We start from the raw sequence: 16,448 nt of genomic DNA, 5'->3' as shown, positions 1-16,448 counted from the left end.
TTTATTTCAATTGCCAATCTCTCTTAATTTCAGCAACCAACCCCTCCACCCAAAGGAGAAAAAAACAAACTACTATTCCTGGCAAGCTCCACATAGAGCGTAGGCTCTCAGCTGCTATGCTCTTGTTTGTGTGTGAGATCGCTAATGACATAAAGCTTTACGATGCTTAACGATGATTGAAATCAAACAACGTTAACTAGGTCATCCATCCAACCTCACCTCCGGCCTTTTGTGTTTTACGGCAAATCACACAATTGTTGAAAGCTGTGCACTGAATGATTCCATTAGGGTGGATTATGTCTTTATGTCTGTGTGCAGAGCTGGTTAACTGTTGAACAAATTAGTTTAGTGGTGACTCTAAGCAGGCTACTCCAATAAATCCATGCTCTTTTATTTCATTAGGAAGCCACAGGATATCTGTCATTTGTGCTACGGCCTTGGAAGATAGTGTTGTCACAAGGAGCAGGCTCCTACAGGGTTGACTGATTAACTATAAATCATGTAAGCAGTAGCAAATTACTCAAAGCATGTCATAAATCGACTGGTGTGGTATTAAATGTACATGGTCTACTCTTTATGAAGATGCTATTATGCATAAAAACCATTGATTTAATAACAAAATATTTAACTGGTCTGTAAGAGATGGGATTCATCTCTTGCACTCTTTACAATGGCAAATATACTTATTTATGAGCATCATTAAAGAAAAACATCAACAGGAATCAAAACAATTGCCCTGCTTTGAGAACTAATTGCTTGGTTCTTGTTTTGCATCCCCAGCAGCCTAGGTTATTTATTATTGCTAAGCACCTCACCACATAACCACTTGACTTTTGGTTTCCTTGGCAATAAGCAAGCTAAATCCTGCTCCACTTCTTCAGGTGGAAGTGAGTCAAGCGAGCTGTTGTACAAATCGCCCCCGTACCATCCTAACGCTTTCGCATGAGCTAGTTGTGGAGCACAGAGAAAACTGGAACAAAAACAGGAGCACAGAGACAAATGACAGTCTGTTGTAATCGACAGCAGCGTTTCTCCACAGGCAAAACACTCCCTGGCACCAGCGTGCTTAGCCTCGAAGCATCCTTTCATTCATTGATCAAGAATGCACAAATCTTTTCCGCTGATGCCTAGGCTCATGAAGCAGTCACAGGAGCATTTAAAACAGCTGACAAATTGTTGGCAAATGAAAAGCTGCACAGGAGCCATAGGTTTTCCTTCTTATTTACGATCATATAAATTCAGATTATTGTCCTCCCAGTAGGACAAGAGAATATACCTGACACAAAATCATTAGTTAATTATTCAATTCCATTATGCAGCATTTCAAATGATGAATTAAAAGCTTCTATCTTGGAACCTGTATATTCTCTTATAGCGCACCTCACTATAAGACGCGCCCACAAAGTTAAAAAAAAAAAAAAAACTGGAAACATGTATAAGCCACCGGGCTATAAACCGCTGGTATCTCTGCCACTCTTGATTTTCCAATTTATCTGCTATTAAGGACGCAACCCTGCGTCTCCAACGTGGAACCATAGATTCGTCCACGCCGAGCTTACGTGCAGCGGCTATCGATAGCCTCCAACTTAAAAGCTGCATCATATGAACATTCTTTGTGTTGTTTCCATGATGAGGGGGTATGAGTTTGAAAACATTTCTCTGTTGTGCCTGCTGCTATAGCATGTGCTTGTTTATAATGAAAAACGTCTCTTTCTTCTTTCATTTCCAATTTTGACTTCCAATGATTCACTTCCTGCTAAAGAGCCCCCTTGCGGTTAAAGAAAAATCCACAGGAAAACCGCACCGGGATATAAGCCTCATGGTTCAAAGCGTGGGAAAACAAGTGGCGGCTTATATTCTGAAATCTGCGGTAGAATCTTTCGGCTGATCCAAAATGCTGCAATGCTATTTTTTGAGGAAAATTAAAAAGAGAGATAATATTTCCCCCGTTTTAGCTTCCCTTCATTGGCTCCCTGTTAAATCCAAAATGGAATTTAATATTATCCTCCTTCTCACATTTATAGCCCTCAATCAAGCTCTGTCATATATCAGAGATCTGATTATTCCATTATGTTCCATTGTTCCATTATAGCACTTTGCTCTCAAACTGCAGGTTTAATGGTTGTTCCTAGAATCTGAAAAAGTAGAAAGGGAGGCAGATTATTTAGCTATCAGGCTCCTGTCATGTGGAACCAGCTCTCAGTTTTAGTCTATGAGGGAGACACCCTGACTTTGAAGACAAGGACTAAAACTTTATTTTTTGATCAAGTTTATAACTGAAATAGCTATATTTGGGAAATGGTAAAGATGTAGAAATACCTTTACCATTTCAGAAAAGACCAAAAAGCTGTAAAATCCATCTGTCCAGCTCCCATCCACTCTGCCTATGCAGACACACTCACACCCATTTGCTGCACTAAGCAAGGACTGATTGAGACTTTAGCAACAGATATTTATATGTTTCATAATGTCATTTATTTATCACTGAGGGTAACACTGCTATTTTGTTATGTTCTAGGAACCTAATGACAAATAAAAATCTTATGTTTTAATAAGATAGCTCTTGGAGAACTGAAAATTTCTTCCTGTTGAAGGAAGGTTTTTCTCCCCACTGTCGCTCCATGCATGCTCAATATGAGAAATTGCTGTAAAGTCAATGACACAACGCAACTGTCTGCTGTTGCTAAATTCCAGGCGCAGAGAATGCTTCAAAGACTGCTGGATTTCCTTAGAAAGAAAACTGTTTAAACTAATTTGAATAATAAACTGAGCTTAGCTCACTGTTTCATATTAAGGATCTATTGCAATGTATGTATGAATGAATTGAAATTACTTTTTTATAAAGTGCCTTAAGATGACGTTTGTTGAAAAATGTTCCATATAAATAAACTGAATTTAATTAAATTGAACAGACAAAACTCCAAATACCGGTACTTTCAGCTTTAATAGCATTGAATCCATACGGACACCACAAGATTTTCAAAATTTCACATCACTGACAGATCAATGTTTTGTGTTCATCGGACACATACAATTCTAGGATATAGTGCAAGGAACAAAGTCTGTAGCTGTAATGTGACAAATGTGAAAAAAGTTATGAATATTTTGCATAGTACTGTTGCTGCATGTAGACACAGCACCTCTTGCATGTGATGAATTGGTACAGGTTATTATGGACATTTTTAAAGAAGAAGTATCATATTTATAATGTCATTCTTAGTTATTAGATACAATAAGTAAGCATAGAAAAACAAATTTTAAATGTGTCAAAAAAAATCTAAATTTTGGTTGAGTTGAGTAAATCACAGGAAGGACTTTCATGAGATTTAAAACAGGCAGCTGGCTGCAGCATGTGTCCGAATTTCACTGTAGTGCAAAAGATCTGAATCCTGTTGACTCAGTCAGCATAAAATGCCAAGTCACCATGGTAACAGAGTATGCAACACACATGGATGATGGACACAGAGAGCTATTGTCGTATCTTTGTTGCAAGTTGAAAACTGAAATTAAAATGTGGGGAATGTTGACAGTTATGACTAATAACTGGAAATAAAAACATAAAAAGAACTCGTTTGTCCATTCTGGGTTTATGCATCACAAGCCTGAGCCACTGCAGGCCACGTTGGAGCGCTTCTTCGTATTATGTAATTGCGTTCAACAACAGTGGTGGTAATAGCAAAATCCACACAAAACCGTTGTTCAAGCGATTAGAAAGAAATGTTCACTTGTTATTTATTTTTGCACTAAGGAAGCAAATTGCCTTTAGTGTCGGTCCATAAAGTTGCATAACATTTCAGTCACTACCCCTCTGATTACCAACAAGCGTCGCTGCCCATTGATAATTTCTGGAGGAATAAACCTCACCGCACAACTGTAACACCGGTCCACGAGGGGAAAATAAGATGCGGTCGTTTTCCTCGCTTAAAACAGGGGCGTATTGAACCATGACAACTACCCCAGTGGACACCGCGAAATCTGGCGTGCGTCTAACACTGAGGATCAGAGCGCAGGGCGGGCATGTGCTCCTACCTGTCCGCAGATTGAAAGATCTTCTGGCTTCAACCAGATATGGGATGTCGCTCGTGGAGCGGAGCCTCCTGAGCGGTCTTCGGTCTGAATTGCTGGCCGGTGTGGTCGCCATCAATTTGAGCCAGTGTCCAGAGATGACTGCTGGCCGACTGGGACAGAAGCAGAGCCGCACGGCCACTCGCGCGCTGGGAGGCAGCGATCGATGAAGAGGAGGGGGGAGTACACATGCACTGGAGAAGAAGGCAAGAGAGAGAGAGAGAGGGAGCGGGAGGAAGAGGCGTTGGTGTGAAATGATAAAAAAGTTTAAAAAAAAAATAAAATTAAAAATTCTTTTTTTAAACACAAAAGTAGTAGTAAATAAACTAATATTGTGATTGGGAATCAGCTACTTTAAATAGAATTTAAAAAAACACTAAAATGAAGTGATTCGGTCACAATAAATAATAAGAATTCAGATGAACTGTTTTTGTTAAATTAGTTCTATTCAATGAAGTGTAATTTAGTTTAGTTTTTACATTAAAAAATAATAAAATTATAAACAAATTAAATTTAAAAATGGTGAAACAACTGCCTTTATTTGTGTTTCTATTTTTTTTATTTATTCATTCAGTTTATTTGTATTTACACGCAGAGAATGAAAGAATATAAAGTCCGCAGTTGAAAAAAATGAAACAGTTTAGAATATGTTTGTTTTTATCCATAGCATTATTATTATTATTATTATTATAATGGAAATTGAGTGAAAATTGTTTTGGAGAGTGAATAATTATACCTGCCTGAGCGACAGTTAAGGATATCCACCACTAGAGTGCGCACTCGAATTACACATAATCCTGGCTTTACGACACTCTTGTTCCTTTGCGGTCCCTTCTGATTATTGAGGACAGATAGGTAAACAAGCCCACCGTGTCTTTCTCGTCAGACAAAAAGAAACTTCTGTCGAAGTCGGTGCAATTCAGCTCCTCCACGTGTAAGTTCCTTCAAAAAAGTTATTTCGCCCACGTTGTTTTTGCTCGATGCAAGTTAAGGTTACGTGGTTTTCTTTGCTCTAACGACATCTTTAGGAGGCAGTCACGCACTTCACGACTGTTGGGCAACACAACGCATCTGCATTTTGTAAAGAATCCTGAAATATAACGGCATTAGGCTGCTACTTAAAAACTATGCTTGACATATTTTGTTTTCGAGTTAAAAATGTAGACAACATCAGAATACCGACAGAGATTAAAGGGTGTATAATTCTTGTTTTGAATGTAAGATCTGGCATTCAGTACAACCTGTTTCCACTTGTTTGACTTTGTTTGCGTTGATAGGTGTGCCAGTACAACTATTTATTTTCTCCCGTTTCCCAATTGTTAGATATTAGTTAAACAAACATATTCTTAAGCTTTCCTCTGTGTGTACATTACTTGCCGTATCAGTGTAAAGATCCCCAGACTCTGTCGGTACTGTTGCAGCTTCTTGCTGCAATAAAAATACATCTCGGACTGCACAGCATTTTTACACCATATCTTATAGTCATTTAGACGATATGTTGACTCGAGAAGTTACAAAAAGCATCAAGAGCAACATCATCCATTTGTTTCATTGCCCAAAAGCAAAATGCTGGAAGCTGTCTTGGGTGGTTTTTAAATTGTGTAACTTTATCATCTGAACTGTAGTTGATGGTCACTAATTTGTCAAGGAATGCAGTGGAAACGGGCTTTGATGGAATACATTTACCTGGGAATGCATATAAAATATTCTAATGTGTCATGTGCTCTGCTTGCTAACAATATATTTGGCCAGTTGTATGAGTTTTCAGTGTCCTAGTCTACAGCTTTGGCCGGGAGCAATGCAGTAAGTGTAGGTTTTATTGTAGGTTTTATTGCAGCCAAAATCGACAACAATATTGCAGTGATATGTATACCTTATATCAGGCAGCTCTGCAACAAGACAGAAAACTGTTTTTGATGGTAAAATATTAGTCATTTGGGTCTTGCTTTCTGAAATGTGTTTTGGTAAAGTTTTTGGGTTGGTGTCTTTTTTCTATTTTCACATTTGTAACATTTGTAAATCACAACTAACTGGATAATATTCTTAATTCAAAAATATTCATATAAACGTTACATTCAGGAGCAAAAAATAGTCTTTGTTTTAGCATAAAGGATGATATTTAAATCTCATAAGAAATATTACAAACCTTAAAGAAGTCTGAAACTGTGTGTGGAAAGTAAAATGACATGCTGTTAAAAAAACTGTCATTTTTATGTTTCTTCTGATCTTTTAGTGACAATGCTTCTCAAAGGCCGAGCTGTCCTTTCACTTGGTCTTCGCATGTGCTCCACACATGTGACAGCAGGACCAGTGATTGAACCAGGAAGACCCAGTTCAGGTAAAACAAGAGCTTTTTAGAACCACATAGACTCACTCTTTCTACCAGGCTGTATCTAGTAGAAAATTGTTTATCTATCCATCCATTTTCTTCCGCTTATCTGGGGTCGGGTCGCGGGGATAGCAGCTTAAGAAAGGAGGCCCAGACTTCCCTCTTCCCAACCACTTGTTCCAGCTCCTCCGGGGGAATTCCAAGGCGTTCCCAGGCCAGCCGAGAAACATAGTCCCTCCAGCGTGTCCTGGGTTTTCCCCGGGGCCTCCTCCCGGTGGGACGCGCCCAGAACACCTCACCGGGGAGGCATCCAGGAGGCATCCTACCCTCAACTGGCTCCTCTTGACGTGAAGGAGCAGCGGCTCTACTCTGAGTCCCTCCCGGATGACCGAGCTTCTCACCCTGTCTCTAAGGGAGAGCCCAGACACCCTACGGAGAAAACCCATTTTGGCCCCTTGTATTCGCGACCTCGTTCTTTCGGTGGTGACCCACAGCTCATGACCATAGAGATGGGTGAAAACAAGTATGCCCACTCCTGCCCAGCGCTTCTCACCATGGGCAACTCCAGAGTGGAAGTATGTCCAGCCAACTCTCAAGGAGACTGGATCCAGAACCAGAGCCAAGCGTCGAGGCGAGACCGACTATTTCTAGCCAGAACCTCTCAACCTCACATACTAGCTCAGGCTCCTTCCCCACCAGAGAGGTGACATTCCTCGTCCCAAGAGCCAGCTTCTGCAACCAAGGATCAGATAGCCAGGGCCTCCTCCCTCCACCACCACCAATCCCACACTGCACCAGACCTCTTTGGCCCCTCTCACAGGTGGTGGGCCTATGGAAGAGGGGACCCATGTCTTCTCTTCGGGCTGAGCCCGGCCTAGACTAGACATTACGGAGTTGTTTTCTAAAGATATTGGTATTATTTTAGCAAAACCCATGAAGTGTTTTCAACTTTTATTATGCTTATTTCATTCATTACCTTAATGATTGTAAGGCGTGGCCCTCGTGCCCCCCCTCCAGGCCTGGCCCCAGTGACCCATGTGATTTGGGCGAGGGAACACCAAATCCAACGTTCACATCCATCAAAGGGGTCTACAATTGTTTAGGCGTTGCAATATTCAATGTAACTGGGATATACTGTATCTTGAAGACAAATAAACAAGTATTACTCTATTCACTAAATTGAGATTTTGGGTGAATTTTATGTAAATGAACACTGTTCTTGGTATAGGGTAATTTAAATCCTAACATGAGAAAAATCTAAAAACAGCATGACTGTTGAATTACAAAAATGTAGTTTTAACAGTTTTGTAAGTTTCCAGCTTTTCATTTTTACAATTTTTTAAAACATTATAAAAAATGTACCTCCTTTTGTTTAATTAAGTTGATTTAAACTTAAATTTGTTGGATATTGATAAGTTCTTGTTTGACTCTCAGACATGTCTGAATTCCGAAAGGCCTTCGCTAAAGCCAAGAATATAGCAATCATCACCGGAGCAGGAGTGAGTGCAGAGAGTGGCGTGCCAACTTTCAGGGGAGAACATGAGAAGTGGAGGAAGTGGCATTCCCAGGTACATTTAAACAAAGAAGCTATGTCTGATTACACATTCTTCCCTCTGAGCTCCATTCTTTAAACTTGTCCATGTGGATCTACCCCCTAAAGGACCTTGCTTCTCCAGAGGCCTTCTCTCGCAACCCGTCTCGGGTCTGGGAGTTTTATCACTACAGGAGAGAGCTTGTGTTGGACAAGAAGCCCAGCGCCGTCCATTTGGCCATTGCAGAGTGCGAAGCTCGTCTGAAGAAGCAGGGGCGCTCAGTGGTAGTCATCACCCAGTGCCAAGATGATTTGCACCGACAGGCTGGGTCAAAACATGTGCTCAAGGTTCACGGTGAGTATTAGTGGGAAATTCTGTAGTGATGAAAGTTGTAAGAACATGACGAGCTATTGTCTAGATTTTTTTCTGCACATTTTAATTGACCATATCAAAATGTGATTTGAATTTTTCTGTTGGAAGCTGATCCTTTCACTTGAAACGTAAAATAAAATCAATTTAATAGAAAAGTATCATGAAGGTTCCTCATAGCTAATGAAGTGACAAGTATTAAGGGTCTTAGACACTTGATGAGCATATGAAGTGGACAGATTCACTGCAAAAACACATTTTGTCAGCCATTTAGTCAATATGTCCTTGTGTCATAAAGAGTGCAAACAAAGAGACATCTTTGTGTTTGGGTTTTGGATTTTGTTGTGACCTTAGACACTCAAAGAACTCTTCACAGTTAAGAGGAATAAATATTATAGCACACTATTTCTAAAAGTATTTACTTGTGAGTTGCTTACATATGAGTTTAAGAGACATCCCATGTTTATATCACATCTTTAATGTCAGACCAACCTTTGCAATAATAACAGTTTAAACTCTTCTGGATTTGCTTTCTGTGAAGCTAAGGAGTTGTTGTAATTTTTGACTGTTCTTCCTGAACCGCATTTGTGTGGCCAGACTGTGACGTAATCTCATCCTAAAAGATTTTCTGCCATGTTAAGATTAGGGCTCTTTGCAGATCAGCCTTGTTCTTTCACACCAAATCTCCTCATCCTTGTCTTTCTGGCTCTTGCTTTGTGCTCTAATGCAGAATCTTGTTGAAAAATAAGGGCTCATTCCCAAACTGTTTCCACAGAGTCATGAAATTACCCAAAAAGTGTCTTTATATGGTGAAGCCTTAAGAGTTTATTTGACTGGAACTAAATGAATGAGTTCAGCTCCTGAAAAACAGCCCTACACCATAATCCTCTTTGTACCAAACTTGACGTGTGACACAATGCAGTCAGGCAAGTGCTGTTCTCCTGGTAAATGCCAAAGACAGACCTGCGCATTAGTTTGCCAGACAGAGACTCATGATCATGGTCATCACTGCCAGGAACTTGTCTCCATTGCCCCAGAGTTAAGTGACGGTGTTCTTTACTCCACTACATTCAACACTTTACATTGAACTATTTGGTGTAAAGCTTTACTGCAGCTGCTCAGCCATGGATTCTCATTTCTTGTGAAGTTCTCTATAAGATTACGTGAAGCTTGCAAGTCTGTAGCTAATGATCATGCACAATGTTGGTGATACTTCGAACCTAAGCATCTGCTGCATTGAATCCCTCTTTATGGAATTTACTAGTTCCCCAGAGGGACCCATTCCTTAAAATGTTCCTAGAAAGAGTCTGCATCTCTGTGTTCTTGTTTAGATACCTGTGTCATGAAAGCGATTACAACACCTGCATTCAACGATTCGGATGATGGAGTAAACATTTTTTTGGCAATATCATGCGTCTTGTTTTTGCAAAGAGATTATGGTATTCCAGTGAAACTAAATGTTTGGAATGTTTTTTTTTCTCAGGACTCCAAGCAGCACCACAACTATTAAAAAAATGAAATTGGGGCGTGCTGTGGTGGCGTAGGGGATAGCGTGACCCACATTTGGAGGCCTTGAGTCCTCGTCCCGGGTTCGATTCCCGGACCCGGCGACATTTGCCGCATGTCTTCCCTCCTCTGTTTCCCCCCTTCCTGTCAGCCTACTTTCATATAAGGGACACTAGAGCCCACAAAAAGGCCCCCTGGAGGGGAGAAAAGAAAGATGAAATTATTTTTGTGTTCATTGCATTTTGTGTGCTGTGTGTATGTTTGCATGTGTGTGTGCAAACTGCAGGCAGTCTGCTGGAGACACGCTGTATGAGTTGCGGACAAGTGACTGTGAACACGCAAAGCCCCATATGTGCTACTTTAAAGAGCAAAGGGTAGGCAGCCCTTGATTAATATACACACCCTGATAAACATTCAGAATTTGTGGTCTGATCCCTTCTGTTTGACTTTACATATTTTGTTTGTTTTCAGAGCACCTGGCGCAAATGTTCCTGATGCACAGATTCCTGTGGATAAACTGCCAAGGTGAGATTATCTACACAATATATTAACACTGACAAATATATTTCCTAAGCTTTTTGGCTCCCCTTTTTACTGATTTCAGGGGAAGTGTTCCTAATGTCTATGACCTGAAATATTTTGACAGAAGAACCTTTAATCTCCTTGTTTTTAAGCTGGTTAAATATTCATACGTGGTAAAAAACAACTATTAAAAATTGTGTTAAGTTTTATATTTAAAACACTTAAGCAATGGTTTTCAGACTCATGGATTTCACTCATTTGCTCTTTAATGTGGTACAAAAAGTCCATGTTTTATATTCTATTTATTTTGTATGCTTCTTACATTTGAATAACATAAAAAGCAAAATGAAAACCGGTTATGTCTCACCTTAAAAGAACCAAGAAACAACCAAACTAAAACATTCAGTTCATTCTTTTTAGCTGAATGTCACTTTATACTCTTCTGATTAGAGTAAACGGGGGATCTAATGCATGTGCGTGGTACATATACGCACAAACACAGCGTAAAAAGAATGTGCCAGCTTGCTGCTGGTAAAGACACATCGTTCCAAAACAGCCCTCTGTTCTGATTTAAATTTTTAGCTTTGCTTTACTTCATTTGTGCCCTCCAGCCAGACAGCATTATCGGAGCATCACTCAGTAGGGATCATTTTTCAATAGAAGATGCAGAAGAATGAGAGAAACTATGAAAGGAACTGTCTGCTAACATATTTGCATGAAAGCATTTGTTTAATGGCACATCTTATCAAGCTGTCCCACTTATCTTATTCTCATTTCAACTCTGTTGTGAACCAAACCTTCATAAATAAATGGCTGTATATGTATAATGCTAATTAAGCATTATACATGTTTTACACATAAGATTTGGCTCCAGGAGATACGACGCAACTCCACATGCCCTTTAAATTCAGAGGCAACGCAGGGAATTGAACTTGTCCACTAGAGGGCAGTGATGTTCTTCGAGGTCAAATTTAGCCTAAATATCACCAAAGTCTTCTGTATTCATTTCTCAGTGACATTTAGGTGATTGCCCCATTTTTATTTTTGACTTTGCCTTTGAAACATGTTTCTCAGCTGACTAAACCCTCGTTGTTTTGCTGTTTTTAGTTTGGTTTTTTTGTAAGTAGGAGCTGAATTAACTTATACTTCTTGCTGCTGTTCTATAAAGATGTGAGGAGAGAGACTGCCACGGTCTTCTGAGGCCCAATGTTGTCTTCTTTGGGGAGACTTTGGACTCTCACATTCTGACTAATGTGGAAAAGGAAATTGAAATCTGTGACCTCTGTCTGGTGGTGAGTTGTCTTTTATGTAGGTACATTGACACACATTTCACCTGTGTGACAGTTTTATGTAATGCCATATTTTTCTAGAGTGTTAAGGACTTGACCTGAATTGCAGCATTGTCCAGAGAAATCTGAAGTTGACTCTTGGGTTATTGCTCTCTGTTGTTTACTTGCAGGTGGGGACGTCATCCATTGTTTACCCAGCAGCCATGTTTGGCCCCCGGGTTGCATCCAGAGGTGTTCCAGTTGCAGAATTTAATATGAATACAACACCAAAAACTGAATATTTCATGTAAGTCAGTAACAACACTAAACTTCTGTTTTAAAAACATATGTGATAGCCTGCATTTATAATGTTAGCTTCAAAAGAAACCAAAAGAATCATTAGCAGATATAACACCACTACTCCTCAGCGTTCTAACATTTGTGTTATCTTTTACTCTGTTTGATGGGACACAGGTACCATTTCCAGGGTCCATGTGGAACTACGCTGCCTCCGGCTCTGGCACCACATGACTCAGAGGAATTGTAAAAATCATTAGGCTGTTTTTTTTTTTTTTTTTTTTTTTTAGATGAAAGTTGGTGGTTTCTTCTACATTCTAATACAATCCAAAGCTGCTGTATTTCATCACAGTTTATCAAATAGCAAGCTGCCCAAAAAAACAGTTTCTTTTTTTTAAATGTTATGAATTTCTTAATACTTGAAAATCTTGCTTACAAACTGGAATCAGATCAGAGAACTTTTTAAACAAATTTTGTCTTCTTAAAATAAAGGTGGAAAAATGCAACTTCATTAGGAAAGGGAATGCACCCCACATTTCATACTTTCATAGGAAATGGTCTTCCTTCTTCAGATTAAATCTTTAGAGGAGATTCTTCTGTTAGTAGAAACAATTATGCTTTAGAAAGAACTAATATTCTTTCTTGTGGATGGGATTCCTCTGTTCCTTTGCTATCCAATGAACAGGTTTGCAGACATGCTCTTGTGCCTTTTCAAGCTGTTGATTCAACTTTGACCAAATGCTTGCTTATAAACCTCAAGTGCAAATCAACCAATGTTACAGAGATTTAGTCAAGTGTTTAGTTTACTGAAAATGGTAAAGGGTAAAGCAGAATAATCTATTCCTCGTTGTGTTTGACGGTGTTTGATATTATGTTTGAAGTCATCTGGTTACATGTATGAAGTATTCAGGAGACATTAGATGCATGTTTATATTGTTCTGCGTCTTGTTTTCTCAATCATATATGGTTAGAACAAAAAGCAATAACATTATTTTTTTTTTACATTTTCATTGTCTATGGACTATATGCACAGCTACTTTTTAAAGCATTAATACTGCTGACTCATTAACACAAAGCATATTAAAATTCTTCAGTGATGCATACTGATTTTTGTGCCGTTCATTTTTCTCCTGATTCATAGTAAAAGAACACAATCCTGCATGTGCTTAATGTGAACACTAGAGGCCAGCGTTTAGCTTTCTTTAAGTTGTTTTATTTTCTTCTGGGGATGGGAGATGGAAACAATTTTGCAGTTTTGTTCAGTTGTTATTCCTGATTGTTCTATGATAAGGCTGTTGAAAGAAAAGTAGTCAACATAAAATATTTGCATTTCGTACCTTTCACAGTTGAAATAGGTTGTAATACAGAAACATTTGTGTTAGAGCTGCACTGTTTATAACAGGAGTTCCCAAATTTTTCTGCTCCTGACCCATAAAAGAACAGTGGTTTATTAAATTGAAATATAATTAGCATGATATCACTATTGCAATGAACTGCTTGGATGCAATACCTAGTAGGCTATTGCATCCAATAGCCTGCTTGGTTATTAGACCCAGCAGGCCATAGCAGGTATAATACGTTGTGCTTTGAAAAAGTATTTGCTGCCCCACAGATTTCTTCTGTTTTTGCTTTTTTTTTTGACAATTTGAAGATTTCCATTTCACTTCATCAAACAATTTTTAAAAGTTATTAATGTCAACCTGCCCCTACACAATAGGGCAGATTGACATTAATAACCTGCCCCAGGGGGTAATTACTGAAGCAGTAATTGTCCCACTAAGCCCAATAACAATTGTGGTAACTGGCAATATGTATTTTACCTTGATGTGGAGGAATTTTGGCCAACTCTGTTTTTTTAATCGATAAACTGTCTGTTTAAGGTTGTACCACAACATCTAAATCAAATTTAAGTTTATATTTAGGTAAGACCACTTCAATACCCGTCTTCAGGTATTTTGTTTGCCATTCAGGGGCAAACCTATTTTGGATTTTTTGATGTGGCCTAATCCAAGTCTGCTTGAGTTTGAGGTCGCAAAATGATGTTTGGACATTATCCATCCATCCGTGAGTCAATCAATCAATCAGTCAATTATTTTACATGCTTATCCCTAGCGGGGTTGTCAGGGGTGCTGGTGCCTATCTCCAGTGGTCACAGGTGAGAGGCAGGGTTTAGATCCCACCTTCTAAAGTCACTTCACCTATCCCATCATCCTTCCATAAAAGGATAAGAAAAAGATTCACTTTCGCTTAAACATCAGAAATTGTATTTACCCGTAATGACATATTAAGAAAGCATTTTACATATACACATATACATTTTTTAAAGTAATTTTGTACCCCTCTTAATCACTTTGAATCTCTAAACATTGTCAACAAATCAAACTCCTACTCTTACCAGCCTACATCCCATAAAATAGCTGCATTTGAGGCAAGTCTCTTCTTTACCATTATTATAATATGGGTGCCACACAAGACGCACTCAGATGTTGATGTTTGGCCTGAGTGACTTAAATATAACATCCAAACGCTTTACTAGTACTTTAATGCACAATGAAGTGTTTAGCACTCATTTTAGAATACTTAAGAACTACCATAAAGTGGTTTGGGAAGACCACTCAGTTTTCAGTAAAACTGTATAATGTGTTGCTTATTTTTTGTTTTTTAAGATTGGTTTATTGTCTTTAGTTAACAAGTATGTCCTCTTTGCTTTGTTTAAAATCTCTCCATACCTAATTTTTAAAAAGGCTTGTCATAGTCTGCACTTGAGGTTAGGAAGCACTGGTCTGCTCATGGCAATGTACGTCTAAAATGCTCCTGCATGACTAAGTTTAACAGGTTTTTTAGTAAAAATAATTGTGATACATGGTTAGAAATAACTTGATTTGACCATGGAAGGTTATGTTCAATAGACAGTCATAAAGAGACTCTTTCAAGAGAGCCATTTATGCCTGTGGCCAAAAGGGAGAAGGGTTTTGCCAGTATAAGTATGATCTCAGGGGAGCCTCTTATTGTAGGTTCGTTTCATGGCCACTATAGTTTTAGCTCTCATGATAAATTTTTTAGTTCACAAAGCAGAGCGGCTCTACACAAACTGATCTCGGGCCACTTTGGCAAGAAGCGTTATTTGTGGCTCCTTTTTTTTTTTTGTTTCTCAAACATGGCATCTAAAATCACATGCTTTCGTCTTTTAAAGTATCCCTGTTATTGCATCCCATCATCATTATCTTGATTAGATCTTCCACATCTGCTTTTCTATTGCTGGTGCCTTCCTGGAGGCAGACGTAAGCCCAACTTCTACTTGTCACTAGGAGAAAAAAAACAAAAAACACAGAGAGGCACTTAGTGGAAATCTCAGCTGTCATTTTTGGAGCAGGTTTGACCCGAGAACTCAACCTCCACTTCTTTTGTCTTTTTCCTTGTGGATATGAAGTGCAAAACAGTTTTTGAGACCTAAATTGTTTAGGGTAATAGATTTGTCATTGGTGGCAGCTTAACAAAATTATTTTTATTTAAATACATTTTATTCACACACATCTCTGCAATATTAGTTTTTAACTTATGTTAAATACATTGCAGAAATGCAAAACTCCTGGTAAGAAACAACCAATCAGAACCAGGTCTTAGCACTATCAATCATGCTTGTGTACATGCTGCTCACACCCTCCCACTTGCTACTACAACTCCTCACAGCAGAGCCTCTTGTGAACGTGCAGACTAGTTAGGATGGCCACTGATGACCGTTACAGCAATCTTGAGCAGCACTTACATGAGCATGATTGATGGTGCTAAGACCTTCCTCCTGGCTCTGATTGGTTGTTTCTGATCTGGAGAGGTGTAATTCTGCCCTAATGCTACTAATCAAAACAGTTCTCCGGTAAGCAGTATAAGAATGTATATGAACATATATGAATGTATTCATATTTATGTTGGGCCCAGCTATCATTTTATAGGAGTTGGCTCTTACTAGTTCACCACAAAACATTAACTCTTAAGAGTCGATGCTTTTGAGCATGGCCTATCACTAGTGTATGTGCATCAGGAGAAAAATATGCCTGAACCAGTATGTATTCATCCTGCGTGTGAGTAAAACTTTTCATTTTATGTGCAGACTGGCAGAAATGTCAGAAAAAAGCAGGGAAGGCTGGCTGAACTTTCATAAATTTTAGACAGTTCCACACTGAAGCCATCCAGTTACACAGCACATGTCCACATCTATTTAGAAAGACACAGTTCACTCTGCCATGTTAGCAGTGCGGGATGTATTTTATTTGACAGGCTGTGCTTTCATATGGCTAGTAGTCCTGCCTTAGCTGGATCGTGTTATGGTGTTTTTTTCCATAACCATTGAAAAAGAAAGTAATTTTGTAATCATTCATTACAACACTCTTCTATTGATTATGAGGTATTTTAATATTGCCACAGTTGAAATTCCTTTGGTCACTTTAAGTCTTCTAATAGCTCTATAATAGCTAACAAAAGCAACACTTGAAGGTCCACAAATCCAAAATGGCATGAGCTGAACACAGCTAAACTAAATACCTTCAAAAACAAACCACGACA

General features: G+C 38.9%; 2 protein-coding genes across 2 annotated transcripts in view; one reads left to right on the top strand and one right to left on the bottom strand.

The window, feature by feature from the left end:
• The window catches only part of LOC114146876 (phosphatase and actin regulator 1-like), a 45,443-nt gene extending 41,197 nt beyond the window's left edge, over positions 1–4,246 (bottom strand). The window contains exon 1 of the mRNA XM_028021291.1: positions 4,030–4,246. Within this exon, the coding sequence (XP_027877092.1) occupies positions 4,030–4,141 (112 nt within the window). The 5' untranslated portion in view covers positions 4,142–4,246. The remainder of the gene's footprint in view (positions 1–4,029) is intronic.
• A 599-nt stretch (positions 4,247–4,845) lies between these two features.
• Positions 4,846–12,995, top strand: LOC114146803 (NAD-dependent protein deacylase sirtuin-5, mitochondrial-like). Its single transcript, XM_028021185.1, has 9 exons — positions 4,846–4,999; positions 6,299–6,403; positions 7,829–7,962; positions 8,055–8,280; positions 10,088–10,175; positions 10,273–10,326; positions 11,492–11,615; positions 11,783–11,898; positions 12,066–12,995. The coding sequence occupies exons 2-9, from the start codon at positions 6,304–6,306 to the stop codon at positions 12,136–12,138; spliced, it is 915 nt and encodes a 304-aa protein (XP_027876986.1). The 5' UTR covers positions 4,846–4,999; positions 6,299–6,303; the 3' UTR covers positions 12,139–12,995.
• The last annotated feature ends 3,453 nt before the right edge of the window (positions 12,996–16,448 follow it).

The sequence above is a fragment of the Xiphophorus couchianus genome, chromosome 6, assembly GCF_001444195.1.
Source record: "Xiphophorus couchianus chromosome 6, X_couchianus-1.0, whole genome shotgun sequence".
In the NCBI taxonomy this organism is placed as follows: domain Eukaryota; kingdom Metazoa; phylum Chordata; class Actinopteri; order Cyprinodontiformes; family Poeciliidae; genus Xiphophorus; species Xiphophorus couchianus.
The sequence above is the reverse complement of the archived record's forward strand: the minus strand, read 5'-3'. Positions and strand labels throughout refer to the sequence as shown.